This window comes from Rattus rattus, chromosome 10, assembly GCF_011064425.1.
Source record: "Rattus rattus isolate New Zealand chromosome 10, Rrattus_CSIRO_v1, whole genome shotgun sequence".
Lineage (NCBI taxonomy): Eukaryota > Metazoa > Chordata > Mammalia > Rodentia > Muridae > Rattus > Rattus rattus.
In genome coordinates, this window is record NC_046163.1 from 56,871,352 (window position 1) to 56,890,780 (window position 19,429).

General features: G+C 48.5%; 1 protein-coding gene across 1 annotated transcript in view; it reads left to right on the top strand.

The window, feature by feature from the left end:
- Positions 1-6,179: 6,179 nt before the first annotated feature.
- Kif26b (kinesin family member 26B) overlaps positions 6,180-19,429 on the top strand; it is a 403,463-nt gene continuing 390,213 nt past the window's right edge. The window contains exons 1-2 of the mRNA XM_032915772.1: positions 6,180-6,836; positions 7,635-8,036. Of these exons, the coding sequence (XP_032771663.1) occupies positions 6,774-6,836; positions 7,635-8,036 (465 nt within the window). The 5' untranslated portion in view covers positions 6,180-6,773. The remainder of the gene's footprint in view (positions 6,837-7,634; positions 8,037-19,429) is intronic.

Consider the following 19,429-nt stretch of genomic DNA (forward strand, 5'->3'; position numbering starts at 1 on the left):
GACACTTCTCTTCCACTACAGTAGTGACCGAACTCACAAATTAAAATCATCAGCTTGGCAGCCCACACATATGATCATATGGTCCCAGAACACCAGTAGATCATATGCAAATATTGTCTGCATATTCATCAAGATGCCACATGGACAGTGTAAGCTGCTTTAATTATCTTTCAAGGAGAAACCCAGCCGCCTCTGGCACATGCACTCGGCTGGCTCCGTTGGCATGTGGCTGCCTGGACTGATATGGAAATGAGTTCAAAGGAAAGATATTAAAAAGGAGTGGACTCTTATATTCTGTGTTCTGCGTAGCAATTAGGGATTGCCAGGCTGATTTGGGGCTTTTATTTCTGACTTGTACTTTTAGGTTTTCCGACACACAATGGCATAATATATGTTGGCTGTAAATTTTATGAGCCATTCACATTTGAGATATAAACAAAGAGGAAGCTAAATTGAATGCTGTGAGATGCGAATGCACCATGGAGCATCCCTGAGGAAGTTTATGCGCCTTTAATAATTAAGTAACAAGGAAGGAGGACCACGGACCCTGTTCTCTTTCCTTTGTGATCACGCAGGGATCAGAGACCCTGTTCTCACCCAACAGCTTAATGAACTACTGTTCATAGAAGGCATGCTCTGTTACGAGCCTATATATGATTACTTTTCATTCCTACCATAAGGGTCACTAAATGCAAGCTAAATCTTGAAGAAATACTGCCAACATCCTTGAATGTGAAGAGATGAGAAACGCCCCATCAATTTGCCCTATCCCTCTTTGTAAAGGTTTAGTTGTATCACTGGGAATCTTTGGTTTAAGAGAAAATGAACTATAGCTAGTCTCAGCTAGCCTCTCCTTGAAACTGTGTAACCACCTCAGCTGGGCTGTAGTTCAGTGATGGAGCACTTGACCAGTGGGGATGAGGCCTTGGGTTTCACCAGGAAAAAAAAAAGTTTAGAGGCTTAAGGTAGGCTAAGAAGCCCTTGACAATAGAATTGGGGAGCAAGCACCTTAGATACAAAATCAAAATTTCCAACAAAAATGATAAAAAAAATAAACAAGAACTCCAACCACAAACCAATTCAAAGCTCAGGAGAATGGCAAGCAGTAGGCAGATACTGGGGCACTCAGTCCCCGAGAGAAAGGTTCTGCCGAGTCCAGTGGCTTGACTGAAGAGAAAGCCACTCTTCTGAGATTGTACCTGCTGGTGTTCAGGGGAGTCAGTGGATGGAAAGGGAGCAGGGAAATCCTGGAGCAGAGCCAGCCACAGGAGGCTGCTACCTTGCAGACTGCAGTACGTTTCCTCCTGAGCTCTAATTGGCATCCTGGAACTTTGAGACAGAGAAGATCACCAGGAAGTGCAGGAAAGAAGACATGGGGTGGTGAGAGAATGAACAGCGTTTAACCTGCAGCAGGGAAGCTGAGCTCAGCCTCACGTTCAACATGCTTGGAAAACTTGGAGTCCTCCCTGTTGAAACCCCAGAAGGGCCGTATCTTAGGTATGAAAAGCAAGTATCAGGACAATTTTATTAATTGTGAGGGAAACAACTCAATAGAACCCTAACAAAGGAAGGGAAAATGAAATTATTCTATGTTAAAGAATTTAAACAAAATGGAATATATGAACACACACAGAGACACACACATACAGACATACATAGAGACACGCAGACAGACATACACAGAGACACACAGAGATACAGAGACACACAGACATACACAGAGACACACAGACAGACATACGCATTGACACATACGCACATACACAGACATACAGAGACACACAGACAGACATACACATTGACACATATGCACACACACAGATATACACAGAGACACACAGACAGACATACACATTGACACATATACACACACACAGACATACACAGAGACACACAGACATACACATTGACACATTCACACACACACAGACATACACAGAGACACGCATTCACACACACACACACACACACACACACACACACACACACTCACAGAGGAAATGTTCACACGAATGGTAGAAATTAGGTCTGGTTCTACCGCTCAGCCCCATGTTCCCAGAAATAAGACTCAGACTCAAAATATATCCACAAATACCTTGGCCATACAGCTAGGCTTTTCTCCGAGTAGAATCATAACTTAAGAACCCCTTCATTTTAACATATGTTCTGCCACGTGGTTGGTCACCTGTGCTCAGGTGCCAAATGTCTGTCTCCTTACTTCTCCGGAGTGAATCTCCCACCTGGCTCTATAACAGAATCCCTTCTCCCAGATGTCCTACCCTCTATTCCTGCCATAGGCCATCAGATTTATTATTGACAGGCGCTACATCCATATAGACATAAGATACTCTCTCTACAGTGGTTAAATAGCAGAAGAAGGAGCTAGTGAACATATAAGGGGTCACTGGGAATGGTTCTCGGTCTGTAGAACAGGGGCAGGTAAAATGCCTAAAGTGAGCCAGTAACCCATGTGTCATGACCCAAAAGTGTGATGACAACATGCATGTTATTGGAGTCCACAGGACAGAAAGATACAGAATGGGGTAGTGAAAGGACTTGAATAAGCAATGGCTGAAAATGTCCTAAACTTGGTGAAAATTTTATAGATCAACTTTGTGGTCAATTGAATGAGAAACTCCTTCCACAGACCCCCGTATTTAAACACCTGACCCCAGTTCCTGCAGCTGTTGGGGAAGGTTGTAGAACCTTTAGAAGGTGGAGCCTTGCTTGAGGAAAGGTGTCACTGGGGATGAGGAAAGGGGGGATTGGGGTGTTGTAGGCTGACCTCAGTTCTTTCTACTGTCTCTGCTTCCTGAGTGTGAATGAAACATGATCTGTCAGATGTTCATGCCTTCCCCATGATGATGAACTTTGTTCCTCAGAAACCTCTCTCTCTCTCTCTCTCTCAAAATGACCTCTCTTCTTTCTAAAGTTGCTTTGGTCAGGGTTTTTGTCACAGCAACAGAAAAGTTACTAATACAAATTGTCAGGTTCTAGAAATTCAGCGAACTCTGGGCAGCATGAACACAGATCTACATCAGAAGCATCTCAGACAAACTCCTGAGAAAGGAAAGTGGAAAGAGAAGATCCTCAAAGCACCCAGGGTAAAAAGGAACACACGACAGATGGAGGAACACCTATGATGATGATAGGTCACTGTACCCAAAAAGAGGAAGGCAGAGAGGACACTCTAAGAGCAGTCGCCACCGAGAAGACTACTTCCAGTTAGTTGAACACTGAACAGAGAGATAAGACAGACAAGCAGAATCTGGAATATATGTTGCCAGGAGGAGAGGCTGGAGAGATGGGTCAGAGGCTACAAGCAGTGGCAAAGGACCTGGGTTCAGTTCTCAGCACCCACATGACAGCTCCAGACCTGGTAACCATCTTCTGGTCCCTGCAGGCACGCACACACACACACACACACACACACACACACACACACACACACACACAGGCACACACTAGTAAAAACAGTTATACACATAAAATGAAAACAAGTAAATCTTTAAGAAAGAAATAAAGATGGATGGATGGAGGGAAGGAAGGAAGGAAGGAAGGAAGGAAGGAAGGAAGGAAGGAAGGAAGGAAAGGAGGCAGGCAGGCTAAAGGTAGTTCTCCAGGCTGGAAGAAAAAAAAATCAGTTGGAATTTTGGTTCTACAGGAAGAAAAAAAAAAAGTCCAGACGTGCAAAAATTAAAAAAAAAAACTGGATAAGTATATGAACAAAACCATATTTTTTAATAATTCCATGGAAGGACAGATTGCTTAAAACATAATTTAAATGAGGATTTATTGAGGCTTTTTAACATGTAGATTTAAATCATTAGCTCAAAGGACAGAGGTAAAATGGACTTGAGCCTGCCCAAAGTGTACATTTTAGTGAAGTCTGCCACGCTACCTCTGAAGGGTCCAGGCTGAGTCAAAAAGATTCATATGAGAGTCATTAGAGCTAGGAACGCAGTCAAAGGACCAGAGAATATGAAGACATTATTCAATTAACAATAAAGGCAAGCGGGAGGGGAGGAATGTAAGACAGCAAAATAGGAAACAGACCCATGCAATCAGTAACAGGAAACCCCAAGCCATGTCAAGCCAAACACAAAAGACGTTCGGATTCTCTAGACATAAAACGAACAAACAAACAAACGAAAAAACCCCATCAAGATCAGTCAAAACTGATTTATGGTGATGTAAGTCAGAACGGTGATTGCTAATTGTTAATGTGGGGTGGGTTCTGACTGGGAAAGGGGGCTTTTTTCAGTGAGAAAAATTTACATCTTAATTTGGTAGTGGACTATGCAAGATTGCATATATACATATTTGATTATGTACGCATATATTTGATTATATATGCATTTATTTATAGAAACTCATGGAATTTTACACTTAAATTTTATGCATTTCACTGTATGTAGATTTTACACCAACTCTCTTGAGGAGCCGCCATCTATAAAATTTCACCAACAGAGGGCGCTCCGAGCCCATCAAACGCGGGGGAACGCAGCTACTTTGAGATGCACATCAGATCTCTGGGCTCATCATTCTTCAGGACGAATCGCGCAGCTCCGCGATGGCTCTCCCCCTTCGACACCCCACCTTTCCCACTTCGGGCTTTACGGGCTCGTCCATTTCACCTGGCCACATGCTGCTTTGAGGCTGATAAGCCGCGCGTAGCTAATGGCGACGATATTTTCTGCGGCACCTAGGCAGAATACAGATGCGGCTGCAGCCGGCGTGGGCTGCCTGGAGGCTACCCGTCCCCCTAAGGTCTTCGGCAGATATGATCGCGTTGAAATTGGAAGTAGGAACGTAATGGAAACTTCCACAGTGTTCTCAACATCTTCATTTTGACCTTCTCGCCTCGCTTTGGAGGCTACGAAATATCCCGGGTGCACGGGCTGCAGAGGGCGCTGGGCGGGGATGGCGGTGCCCGGGAGGCGCCGAAGGTTCCCACAGGAAGACAGGATGGGGGGCGTTGCCCCGGGTTCCAGCACCCCAATTGTTGTCTTCTACCCCCTCCTTCCTCGTTTATATGTCGAAGGAAGACAGCGACTAGGGAAGCCTGAAATGTCCTCCTGCCCCCGCCTAGCCCCAGGCCAGGTCTTTCCGGGGTACCCAGATGCCATTACACCACACGTGATCTCTGCGCCCGGCTGGCCCTGCAGGAGGCGTCTCGCGGGGTGTTAATTAAAGGTCACAACAAAATAGACCTGCCGGCTCACCAGAAGAAATGTCCTCCCGGGAAATGAAAAATGACACCCCGGAGCAGCCACGTGTGGAGCCCGGCGTACGCCGGCTTCCTGCGCTCCGGGGCTCTGCGCGGGGTGGGGGTGTGCGTGGGGGGACGGGAATCAGACAGCGGGCGACAGCTGGGTGCTCTGGAGATCCCACAGGTCCGGGTGCTGCCAGGCAATCGTGCAAGGGGACGAGAGGACGGATCCCCGCCTCCGAGGCCGAGCAGCTCGCGCCACACCCCCTCTCCAGGCCCGCGCAGTCCTCCCGCGCGCGCGTGGCGCGGCCGATCCCTCAGTTTCCCCAGTCTGGTAGCTGCAGGCTGGGTCCCTGGCTCACCTGCGTGGGTCTCGGGAGGTTTCCCCATCATTAACAGGGCCTTGGGCCAGTGGGCGGGCGGGGGGCTCTAGGCTCCGGGTGCTCAAATCGGGGTCCAGGGGAGGAGGGTCCCCTGGCCCGCTGGGGCTAGGAGGGCGAATCAAGGCAAGGTTTACCAGGCAGGTCTGGGAGAACAAAGGGCGGGGGGTTGGCCCCGGCCTGTTTGCGGACTTGTTTGTGACTCAATCCGTTTGCACGGCTTTTCAAAGGCAGACCTGCAAGCCTTGCCAGGAAGAGACCAGCTCCCGGGGAGGGGGGCGGGAAGGCCCGGGCGCTGCGTCTCGGCGCAGCTCGGCCGGCTCCGAGCTACAGGCTCCGGTGGTGGGTAGCACCGGAGCCCCCGGCCGCGGGCCCCTCGCCAGCAACTTCCCCGCCTGGAGTCAGATTTACGACCCCACCCCCGCCCCGGCTGCGCCTGGCGATGCCAGGCCCGAGCGCCGCGCTGTAAATGGATCGCGGCGGGCGAGGCGGCGGCGGCGGCGGCGGCGGCCGGGCGGGCTCCGAGGCGGCGGGACCGAGGTTCCCTAGGCTCCGCGCTGCGCCCGGACGCACACAGGCGTCCTGACCGCGGGCTGCTCTCCGGCCGCGCACAGCCGCCCTCTCCCTGCCCTGCGCGCAACTGTCAAGAGAAAACGGGACGGCGCATATTGGCTCGGCGACACGCCGAGGCTCCTCCCCGAGTCTGGATCCTTATATTTTGGGAGAATTTCTTTGAACTCAGTTAGCGAGCTCGGGGAAGGAGGCAAGTTCCCACCGCCGGCTCGGCTCGGAGAGGGCTCGCCCACCTTCCCTGCAGCCGCCCTGCGTCCTCGCCGCCTTCTCATCCTCCTCCTGTCGGCCCCGCTAAAGGAGAACGCGCCGGCCGGGCGGAGGAAAATGCTAGCGATCTGGATGTGACCGCGAAGAGAGGACGCGTGGCTGGAGGAGGCAGAGGGATGAGAAGACCCATTATTTGAGAACCACCAGCCGCTCCAACCCTTCCTGCAAATTGGTGCTATCACTTCTGGGGTCCATTTGCTTTTATTCTTCCCAAGCCCCCATTAAGAAACCTTGACTTGACGACCAACCCCTACCACGAGGGGGGACGCCTTCTGGGTTGGCAGACCTTTTGGATGTAGCCTTGTGGGAGCATTTAGACCCTTTCCTCTGGAAGAGCCACCATGAATTCAGTAGCTGGAAATAAAGAGAGGCTCGCGGTCTCCACCAGGGGCAAGAAATACGGGGTAAGTTGTGGCCGCGTCCACGCGGAGATAGGTTCCCAGGGACTCATCTGGGCGGGTGTCCTCTGCTTCCCGGGAGCCAGCGGCGGATGCAGGGTCCCCAGCTCTCGGGTGCACCGGCGTCTCCACGGCCGGCGGGGCCGTGCGTGCGTGGAGGCGGGTCTGCAGCTCGCCTGGCTACCGGAATGTCTTCGGCCCTCGGTTCCTCCCTTTCCTCACACCCTTAACTTTTGCAGTATTTCGGGACTTGCAGGCAGAGTTAAGCCGAGGGGGAGTGTTTCCCAGGAATTCCTCTGCGGTTCCCTCGGATCGCTGCCCCGGAGCGGGGAGCCCCTTTGATTACCTGCGGCACCGGTGTGTGTGTGTGTGTGTGTGTGTGTGTGTGTGTGTGTGTGTGTGTGTGTGTGTGTGCCCTCAATGAATAAACACCCAGAAGTCACAGTCACCCACACCTGGGATAGGGTGTTCTAGTACTGTGTACCTAGACCCTTGCTGGGGTAGGTACCGGGTTTGAAAGAGTGGGGCGCTGATTTTCTGGGTGTTCTCGCAGAAGCTGCAGGATATCCACACCCCACAAGCTCTTCTGCTGACCCCAGGAGGAATGGTGGGGGACCTACGCGCGGTCACTCTGGCGAGGGTGGATGGGACAGGACTCCCTTAAGGATTGGTCACTTGAAGGATGGACATAGATGGAGGGCAGGTTCGCATCAGTGCGAGCAGGACGGCGGCCATCCCCCTCCCCGCCTCAGCGCGGGGGACCGGTGGCCCTGCAGGGCCTGACGCCGCGTGTCTCTTCCGCAGGTGAATGAAATGTGTTCGCCCACCAAGCCCTCTGCGCCCTTCTCTCCTGAGAGCTGGTACCGCAAGGCTTACGAGGAGTCGCGCGCCGGGAGCCGGCCCACCCCGGAGGGAGCAGGTTCTGCGCTGGGCTCTTCCGGTACTCCGTCCCCGGGTTCGGGCACTTCGTCCCCGAGCTCCTTCACCGGCTCTCCAGGACCGGCGTCTCCGGGCATCGGTACCAGCTCGCCGGGCTCCCTGGGCGGCTCGCCGGGCTTCGGCACCGGCTCCCCTGGCTCCGGCAGCGGCGGCGGCTCCTCCCCCGGCTCCGACCGGGGCGTCTGGTGCGAGAACTGTAACGCCCGCTTGGTGGAGCTGAAGAGGCAGGCTCTCAAGCTGCTGCTGCCGGGACCCCTCCCGGGCAAGGTGAGCTACTGTGGGGGTGCTCTGTGGGAAGCTGCGCCCCACCTTAGGATGCTGCCTCGGGCCGCCCGGGTGTAAGGCACCTAGCTGAGCACCGGGCCTCGTGGCGCAGGGGGATGCCCCCAGTGGGTAAGCCCTACAGTTCTCCTTACCCTGTCTGCGATTCAGCAGCAGCAGCTTGCCAAAGGGGGCAGTAACAGCCAGCTGCTGGGACTTGCAGTTCCAATGGCTCATTTGTGGCTCTACCTTCCCTGCATCACAGAAACACATTTCCCAAAGCCAGCCTTTCTCTTAACACTCCATGTGTCTATCTGAGGAAGATTAAGAGGTGGCTCGCTGTATGAGCTGAGCCGTATCCTGGCCTGCTCCTGGGTTTCTTTAGTAAGCACATTGGTTCCTCCATAGCAACCCGGTCTGCGTGGTTTGACCAGCCAGGAGCCCCTAGAGCGGAACACAATGCAGTTGTATTTGCACAGTTGGGTCCAAGAACTACCACACGATAATATTTACTCTTCCGCTTCAAAGAGTTTTTATCAGTGGTTCGAGAGAAACATCAAGAAGACCACATTGCTGTCGGGATTGCCGACACTGCTCGATGGCATCTTTCTGGTTTATTTTTATGACTTTTGGAATGAAATGTTGTGATTTCGAATAGCGGAGCATAGAAGTCACCACATCTGCCTGCGTCTTCTGCTTACACACACACACACACACACACACACACACACACACACACACACACACACACACGGATGTTATATATAACAGGGTTCAATTACACAGACAGCCTCAGTCTGCTGTAAAATTTAAAACGTGAAAAATCACCACCGGGAGAATTGGTTTTATAAATCTAGAACTTATCTCGAGAATAATTAACTTGGGTTATTGTCCATTTGGCATTTTTGTCGTCCCTTCATTAATCTTCCAGGATACCCCAAGAGTAAATCTCGGGGCGAGGAGCCTTTCCCAGCCTTGCGTGCTACACTGACCTGATTTAACGCCTTTCCTGGAACGCAGACTTACTTTAATTTTTCCCATTAATATTTCTTGATTTCCCACCCAGTTCAAAGCACAGCCCCTGAGACAGCAGGTCCTGATGAACGCTAACCTTATCTGCCGAGAGTTTGTCTTCTGATTGAGCCATTGTCCATCATGTATTCTCATCTGTGTTGAGAATTACAAAAGGGGGGCTGTGGAATGGTGTGAGAGAGGCTTGACGGATACAGATTTGAGAGATCCTGATGCTTGAGATGTGACAGTGGCTGATATTTGTGATCCTAATAAGTCACAGGCCACCAAAATTATCTCAGCACATTGAGGTCACATGCTCATAGGGGTTCTTCCTGCTCTTGTTTGAACGCTCCTCTTGTGCAAGAGTGAAGGAGCACCAACTCCTCTCCTAAAAAGGGAAGGGGTGAAGGAACACGGACAGGAAGAAACAAAGGTTGAAGTTTGACTGCACGCTTGGTGATTTATGGGGTCGTGCGGGAGACGGGGGCCTTTGTTTTTGTTGAAACCACCTGGAAAATTCATTTCACACTGCTTAGAAGGCAGTGCACTATGTGTTCGGATTTTATTTATTGGCTGAAATAAAAGTGATGTGAAACTGATCGTATTGTAGAGGGAGCTGTGACTCCAGATGTAGCCAAGTCTCGGATGTGCCAAGTCTCAGTTGCTCTAGGATCCAGGGGCATCAAGAGGAGAGCTGTGAGTCATGGGGTTGGCCACTGACTGAGTGCACATTAGAACGTCACACACGGCTTCCAGAGTTACGTCAAGACATTAGCATTAGGTACAAGGGAGCTTGCCGGGATCAGCTAGGAATGAGGATGCTTTCTGTGGCTCTCTGATAGTGAGTTATAGAGCCTTAATTTAAAGTTGTCTTTGGGAATGATAACTTTAGGGATTGTGTAAATGTTAAGATTGTCACCTTCTAATTGGATACAATTTCTACAACATCTTTAATGTTTGTATCATTTTAATCAAACAAATGCCATGTTCTCTGGTGCCCTCTGCATGGTGGGCCCTGTCCATTTGAGACAAAGCATTCTCAGCTTTACGAGCAAGCCATGTAAGTGCTGATTTATGAGCAGAACCTCTGTAGCCTGCAGGCCCTGAAAGAGTTAAACTTCAGTAGAACAAGGGATGTCATTGTGACCCCAACATGTAATTCGCCCCCGGAGAACAAGAGTCTGGGAAGATAAAGACATGGTTTTGAGGGGTAATTAGCAAAAACCATTTTCATAATTCACTTAAGATGCTTAACCATATTTGGGGAATATTTTCACAAATAGGGTATTAAGTCGTATTAGGTAGTATGAAAAGCCTTCTGCAGCGTCATTCAGAAGTCAGAGGCAGGAGAGCATGTCCTGAAATCCCTTACTTCAGAGCGCAGCACCGGTTTACTTTGCAATCTTTGAGAGTCAGTTTCACATTTTAATACAATAAATTTTTAAACTCTTTAGAATTTTGTCTTACTTTTAACTTTCTCATCAACACAGCTACAAAAAAAAAAAAAACCAAAAACAAAGAAACAAACAAAAAACCCAGTGGTTAGATGATTGGAGTGTCTGTTACAAGGCAAGGTTCAAAAAGTGCTTCTATTCCTCAGAGAGCGAGAGAGATGAAATTGACATTTATCTTGCAGACAATATCCTGGAAGTTTATAGTTTACAGAATCAGGGTGTTGTTGAAAGGTACTGCCCACAACCACATTCTAATCTGATGAGTTCACGTCTTCATCCCTGTGATGTCAGATGATTTCCCTCAATGTGTTCATTGCTGGTAACAAGTTCTATAGACTCCCCCCTCTTATTTTGGGGACAGCTGGGTGAGGTGAGGTGATGAAGGGGCATTTGGTTGTCTCCTCAAACTAAAGACTGCCTCTGATGCCCCAAGAGTCACCACCTGAGTCTGAGCGTCCTTGACAGTGCATGCCGTCTGGAAGACTGGGCTCTTGGGCTTTAGGGTAGACCAGTTGTATGACCCCTGGGGGATAGGGCTTCATGTTAGACCATCGCGAGACTTGGATGTAGCTGAGTAACCCAGTTAATGATGATATTGTTGACAGAACAAGAAGTGTAGAGAGAAAGATGGTGATGGTAATAACTTGAGTTTTCTAGAGAGGAGATCAGGAGGCGAGGCAGATTTAGCCATAAATCACACAGTTACAGGTTATCTCAAAACCCCGAGAGTGAAAACTCTGCTCTGAATTCATCCTCTTAGGAGCAACTTACCCGGGCAAGGAGATGCGCCATCGTGTTGTCAGGCCGTAAACCCTTCTGACTGACTTTTACTGCCTCAGTAAGAAAGTGCTGGCCAGTTGATGTTCTTTCTTTTTTTAGCTTTGGTTAAGTGGGAGTGCACGGATAAAACAGAGGAGTGGGGTAGCGGGACAGTGTTGGGACTTTCAGTGAAGATTGTCCTTTTCCCCACTGTCATGTTTCACTCTGTAAATATAAAACATTTCCTGCCTTGTGGTGACGCCTTTCCAGTTTTTATAGACAGTCAGTTGAGGCATGGAGTCAGAGAGAGCGGCCAAGGAATGAACCTCTCCTTTTTTGCGCTAACCTAGATCATTCTGATAGCTGAGACAGAACTTTTGAATTGCATGGAAAGCCCACAACACATCGGCCCAAAGAAATTCCCCGGGGGAAGCCGGGATGCTCCAGGCTGGGCTCAGGTTATCTGAATCTGCTCATTTCCATTCCAACAAAGGACAATCTCTTATGTAAAAGAAAGGTTCAGCACTATGGTCCTATCTGAATTTTCCCCCTCACTCACATATTCTGAGTCCATCTATGCCCCAGAAATATCAGCAAGATTAGCCAGACATCCTGAGCAGGGTGACCCGGGGGTGACAGGGATGAAAGAGAAGAATGTGTCCCGGGTTAAAAACACCAAACGTGGGCTCTAAATAGCCAGAGCCCAAGTAAGTCTAGACTTGGGGAGATATAAATAAATATTTCTGTATTTTGCCAGTTCCAAAAGAGGAAGGGATATGAAAAATAACTCCATTTAAAAGTAACCCCCTAAAGCCATTATAGTGTTCTGCACAGATAAACTAGACTTTACATTTGAAATATTTACGAATTACGAAGGAATTCCAGACTAATTTCCCTAACTCTAAGGACCTATCTTTAAAAAGCACCTTCAGAATCCTTCTCATTTTGAAAATATTTAAAAAATGTTTCCTTATTGGGGGGAGGGGTGGAGAGGCACTGGAGCCATGACTCCTTATTTAAGAGCACTGGGTGCTCTTCCAGAGGACAGGGGTTCAAGTCCCAGCTCCCTCATGATGGCTCAACGCTGTCTGTAACTCCAGTTCCAGGGGCTTCAATCCTCTTCCGGCCTCTGGAGGCACAAGGCATTGAAGTGGTGTGCAGACATACATGCAGACTCTCTTTCCCCTTATTTTCAAACATGTGTACGTGAAATATCATCATATTTACCTTCCATTACCCCCAGTTCCTTCCCTCTCCCCAGCACAGTTGTCTTAGTTAGGGTCTTATTGCTGTGAGCAGACACCATGACCAATGTAAGTTTTATAAAGGACAACATTTAACTGGGGCTGGCTTACAGGTTCAGAGAGGTTCAGTCCATCATCGTCAAGGCGGGAGCATGGCAGCATCCAGGCAGCCATGGTGCAGGAGGAGCTGAGTTCTACATCTTCACCCAAAGGAAGAAGATGATCCAGGCAGCTGGGAGGAGGGTCTCCAAGCCCACCCCACAATGACACACTTCCTCCAACAAGGCCACACCTTCTAATAGTGCCACTCCCTGGGCCAAGCATATGCAAACCATCACAACAGTCCCATCCCAAATTCGTGCTCTCTTTTACTTTTTGATAACCACCAAGTCCCAGTCAGTGCTGCCCATCTGTTCATGGGTATGGGGCCATCCACTGGAGCACATGTAACCTATCAACGGCCACATTCTTCAAGGCGTGTAAAGAATGATTCCCCCTTCATCAGCAACATCCACTGCCCGCAGATCCCCAGTTCCGGGAGACCATCTATATCAACTGATGCCTGGATTTTCCCAGCCTTGTCCTTGTGTAGGTCCTGCACAGCTCCTCTAAGTTCAGGGTTGTGACAGCCACGGTGTCTCTCGAAGACAGGATTTCACAGCACCCCTCCTTGACCTCTGGCTCTTTGAAATAAAGAGACAACTGATACAAATCAGTAGGGATGGAGAAGTGCTGTAGCATTTGTCACTTAAGACCCTCGAAGCCATCTCCAGAGTTTATAAAAACATTCCTAGTGGAGCCAGGTGGGGCGCAGTCTCTTCCATAACAACATTTCATTCTGCCAGATTTTTAAGACTAGCACCAACCAACATGGTTAGTTTTGGAAGTGACTTAATTCATTTGAAAGACTCCCCAACTAGTAATCATCACCCCTCCCCCCACACTCATTCTAGACAAGATCATTGCATTACAAATTTAAATGTCTGAGGCTAGTAGTTTGTCAGGGTTTGGAATGATTAAGTCAATTAAAATTTGGGTCAGCTGCTCTTTGGTGTTAAGTCGCAGACCACACCAATCATCAGCTAATAACGTGATGGTGAGAGTAATGACGGATGATTGACAGTTACTGTCTGTGTGCCAAGCAGTGTGCCAAGGTTGACAGACAGCCTCATAGAAAAATAAGGATGCGTGTGATTTCTTTGTCTTCGAGTTATAGGCACTTAATGTGGTTATTATCATGGTTATTATAGTCACACACACACACACACACACACACACACACACACACACACACACACACACATGCACACATGCACACTCGCAGAGCCTGGGGAATTCAAGCTTGCTTTCCCCCTATAGCCCTTGAAGGTCACTGTTAGAATAACAAGTGAGATATTGCTGCTGGAAGATGTTAACGGTCTCTGCACTTGCAGATGACAACTTCATACTCGGGGACCTGGAACATGGGATTGTACAGCTCTGTAGAGGTCCTGAGGAGCTATTTCAGTTGAAGTTGATGGACTTGGAGAAGCAACGTTCTCTGCTCTTCCCCCTTGTTGATCAGCTGAGGCTCCATCCTGACCCAAGAAAAGGAGCCTGTGGTGGACACTCAGGGTCACGTGGATACCTGGCTCATTAGGCTTCCCTGCCACTCTGTCCCCAGAGATTACAAGCTGGCGGGTGGCGTAGGGTCTCCCTTCCTTCCTTTCCTTATAACCTGTTGAGTGGTCCCATTGGGTTGAGGCGCTCCTCGTTGAATGGGTGCTCTGTTGAACTTTCTCACTTCTGGCCATCAGTTTGAAGGAGCCCATTGTTACGGCCACTGGTAGAGGCGTTGAAGGATGGGATACAACTGTGTTCCTTAGTTAACGTTTGGGATGTTGATCAAAATATCATGTCAGTTTGTACGTATTGTATATACCATCCTTCTAGCCGTTGTCTTTGGGCCTTCTCAAGAAACCCCCCTGGAAACAAATGGCCACTGAATTCTGAATAGAAAGGCATCCATTGGAGGGATCTCTTTACTTCCTTAGTTAATGTTTATTCTTTCTGTTCTTGAAAAGGTGTTTCATTTAGCCCAGGTTGGCCTTGAACACACTACGCAGCTAACGTCTATCCTTACCAAACATGTGGCAAAGCTTCTTTTAAAATTATTTTTAAACTTTTTATAATTAAATGGTGTATTACCGGTACACAGGAAACAGAAAAATATTCAATAGAAAATAAAATATAGGAATGGACCTGAGTACAACTGAAAATTTGGTCTGTGATCATAGTAGCATCTTTAACCGGTAGTGGGAAAATGGATGTTTTATTAAAAGGGTTGGGGAAAATGGAATAGATCAATATTTTAGAAAACAAGAAATTGATCTATACAGTTCATTATAAACCCAGAAGGTCTCCCAATGGACCAGAGAACAAAACACTAAATATTATCAAACAATGAACTTGTGCTGCACTCCCAGCCTCTGCGAGCAAACATTCCTCAAACGTTTTCATTTTGTTTAGTGCTTTGTACTGTGACCATGTGTGGGAGAGGGTGAGGGTCTGAGGTCTAGGTTGATGTAAGGTGTCTTCCATAGTCTCTTTCTGACTTAATTTTTGAGCCTGAGTCTCTCATTCCAAATCTCACTAGTTCCGCTGCACTGACACTGGCCAGCAAACCTAAGGATTGTCCTGCCTCTGCCTGCCCAGGCCTGAGATTACAGGCACAAGCCTGCTACTGTGCCTGGATGCTTCACATGGGTGCTAGGATCAAACTGATCCTTGTAGGGCAGCGTTTCACTGGCTGAACCATCTCCCTAGTTCCTCCTTAGGTTTTTATTGTAAACTAAGGAGCAGGTATCATAACCTACTGAGTACTTTTGTTGTTGTTGTTGTTGTTATTATTATTATTATTATTATTATTATTATTATTTAAATGTCTGGGTGCTCTATCTGCATGTATACCTGCATGCCCGAAGAGGGCATGAGATCACATTATAGATAGTTTTGAGCCACCATGTTGTTGCTGGGAATTGAACTCAGGACTTCTAGAAGAGCAGTCAGTGGCCTTAACCATTGAGCCATTTCTGCAGCCCTACCAAGAACTTTTAATGCAAATTATCACCATTGATTTCCCAGTGATGAGCTCTCCTTGAATTCCTGCTATAAAGCCTATTCAGTCACACTGCATTAAAAAAAAAATGCCACTGGATTCAACTTGATAATCCATTATTTATTGTTTTCTCTTTGGTAGTCATATACCAATGATCATTTCTGATTCTCATTCATGTACCAGTGTAGTATTATATCATATTATAAATAAAATATGAAAAGTATTAAAATTCCTGCCTAGAGCAATACACTGTTTGCTCTTAGAGACAGACACCGTGAGAGCGGCATATCAGGGGCAGCGATTGAACTGCACAGGAAGCTGAGGGCACTGGTAGGAAATGACTTTAGAAACATGGGTTGGATAGGAACACACTGGGGCAGGGGTGTTCTAGGATGAGGGAAGGGCGTGAGGGGGTTATGTATGCCAAGTACACTGTCTCTCTGTGTCTGTCTCTCTGTCTGTCTGTCTCTGTCTGTCTTTCTGTATCTCTCTCTCTCTCTCTCTGTCTCTGTGTGTGTGTGTGTGTGTGTGTGTGTGTGTGTGTGTGTGTGTGTGTGTGTGTATAATGGGCAGGAGAAGTGTTAGGGAGGGAGTAGGGAGCCTTGTGAGAAAAAAAAGAGTCAGGATTTTCTCTTGAGCAATAGGCAGACATTGGAAGGTATTGGGGTTGGGGGCTGAAATATCAGTCGTGTATTGTGAGAGAGGGTGTCTTGAGACAGTGTCCTGGAGGGCCACTAGGGGGTCCCTCAGAGTGGTGTGGGTGACATTATGCAGACTGAATTGAAGTGCTAGCAATATGAATGAGGTGTTAGGGAAGATGTCACAGATTCTATGCAGAGATCTGCCATATATGGGTGCTGCTATAAGGGACAGGAAGCATCCATTCTCCACGCACCAGCTAGAGAACACAGGTATAAAGGTTTTGTTAATGGGGGTGGGAGTGGCTATGTGTGACAGAACTAGCTGGAGTTATCCTTGAGGTTAAGTCATCCACTGGGGCTAACTGGGGTCTCTAGGGTGGGCTTGGACGTGGAGACATGGATCTTGGAGCTGCCACAAAGCAAATGGCAGTGGAATGCACAGATGGTGTGAGCTCTGTGTATGTGAGGTGGGCACATTAGCAGACTGAGCGTGCGTCATAAGCATTGGCCCTGAAGAGGCAGGAGGCCCAAGGGATTAGGAAGACAGCCCAGGCCAGAAAAGAGGGTGACAAAAAGTCAGGGAGAGCATATGGCGTCATGGAAACCAAACTGTGAGAGTGCTGGGGACCAGGATGAGCCTCTGAATTTTGCCCTGAATTTTGAAGGAACCAAGGAGGCAAGGACTCAAGTGTCCATGGAGTTGGCTACTAGGGGGTTATGGCAAATCTTGACTTGAACAGTTTCTGGCATCTTGGAGAAAGGTAGGGAATGCGTGTGTGTCCAGCGGTGGATGGAGAACTGAGGTATTTGAGGCATCTCCACTGCGAGGTTATGGGGATGCCATTCCTCATGCTCATGCATTAAAATGAAGACCCACGATCAGCAGACTCCAGTAGAAAACCAGCCTTATTTAGTTGTGACCAGGGGCAGGCTGCATGGGTTTTTGTGAGCCTGGTAGTTCTGTTCAGCAGTGTGTTGATAGGACCTGCCTCAGGTGGTAGCGAAGGTCTCTCTGCTGTGAGGTAAGGGTGAACCATCCCTTCATGTTCTGGTACTGCAATGACTTTCCTGGAAGAGTTGGATACAATGAGAGCCAATCTCCTTGCGCCCTCTGTCCACCCTCTCCTTCTGTCGTTAATGGCCCTGACACCAACCAGGAGGAGAGAGAAACAGCTCCGGAGAAAAGGAAGCCATTCAACTCTTTTCCCATTCCTTCATCTCCAAGTCTTTGAAACCTCACACACGCATCCATCAACCTGTAGGCATCTATCTCTCTCCCCCAGAACAGTTCAGGTGCTCAGTAGACAAAGGTGGCTGGCTACTCCTTAGCTCAGTTGCTGAGAATATGGGAGTCTTTGTCATAGATGGAAATCCACCCCCTGGGAGCTCCCACCCGGCTCCAAGCACCCCAGGGAGGAGCACAGGAGTAGCTTTTGGCATTCTGGGCCCTGGTGAATGGAGGAGAAGAGAGTTCCTTCAGTGACTGTGCGTGCTGCACGCGATCTACCCAGCACCAGGAATTCGTCTTGTCTGCTTTCCAATCCATTTTATCTTTCTCAGACAGTTTTCTCTGCAGTTCTACTTTGCTGATTCTGTCGCATGGATTCTCATGAAGACGGCTGGAAATAGAGACGACACCCTCCCCCCACCTTGGCTGCATTTCCCACACTGGTAGCAGCTGTGAGTCGGAGTGGACAAGGAAGGCAGGGCGCTTGTAAACCTTAATATAAAGGGAGGGCACGCTCTGAATGTTGGGCATAGACTGGGAGGCTCTGGGCTGAGCAAGCGTCTGCTAGGACTGCATCCGAGGGTGCTGAGGGTGTCACGGACTAAATTGTGTCTCTTGTTATTTTCGTTCCTCATTCCTGATTGGTGGCTGGTACTTTGATGGTCCTTATGCACAAATTTCTGCTCTTCAAAATATAGAATGTTTTTAAAGCTTAATGATTCTTTTATTTCATTTGAGTGATGTCTGAGATTTGTAACTGCTTAAGGGAAGAATTTTCTTATTTTCTAGGCTAGCACAGTAGCTGTGGGTGTTGAGGTGGCGTGTGGTGTAAGGCCACTCTTTAATCAGCTGCGATGATGAGCAGCTACACACCCCTAAGAAACGCTGTCAGTTTATGTCTAATGGCTGCTTTCGAGGTATGTCACTGCTCCCCTCCCCTGACTCCATGGGATGAGGTGACTTCATGCAGCAGTGAGACACCTCTTTGGTGACTGACAAGAGGCCAAAATGAAAAAGGGCAGCAGACAAGAGCCGCTGGGCTGTTTAACTGAAAGGTTATTCAGAGAATAGTGGAATTCGGGGGCCAATCACTGTCATTCAAGAAAAATAACCTGCTTGCTCAGTTGTGCGTTTGGAGCGAGTATTGTACGTCCCAGAGGTTGGTACAATCCCAGGTAGTTAGGTGAATCGGATTGTCTGGTCACGGAAGTACAGTGTGGCTTCCAGCAGGGTTAGCACCGGGATTTTAGGAATAGTTCGAATCTCCCCTCCCCCTTCCCTCCTTTGGTGTTGGGCATCCAATCCATGACCTCCGAATGCTGTGCAAGTTTCTCCCACAGACTGGGAATGGGAGTTAGCAGTATTCTCTCCTGAGTCCATGAGTCTCTGCAAAGCTAGAGAGAGTCCTTCCCTCACATCCCAGAAGGAAAGCCCGGGCACATCTTAGATGGAGCTCTGGTTAAGCCAAGAGCCTGAAAGTGCTTAGCAGGCTGCTGTCAGATGCTGGCGAAGGTGCTGTAGACTGATATGGTGGTTCGCATGCTTCTTTCTGTGCCGGGCATGGAACCCTGGGCCTCGTATATGCTGAGCGCACACTCTACCACTGAGCTTGTCCCCAGACCCATCATGCATTTTTGTTGATGTTGTTGTTATTGTATTTTAGGGTCTTGCTATGTAGCCCTGACTGGCTTGGAACTTGCTATATAGACCAGGGCTGACGATCTTCCTGCTACTGCTTCTGGTTACAGAAGTGTGTCGTCCGTCATACTTGACCCGTTCCTCCATGTTGATTTTAAGAGATCAGTTTGGTAAGGATTATTTTAGGGAAAGTACAGCCTTATGGACTGTGAAAGGGATGCTTACCATTTATATTAAGAATATCTATCCTGTCGATTAGGATTTAGTAATAATGTGGGGGGAGCTTCCTCACTTAGTAATTCAGGAATGAACACGAGGGCTCTA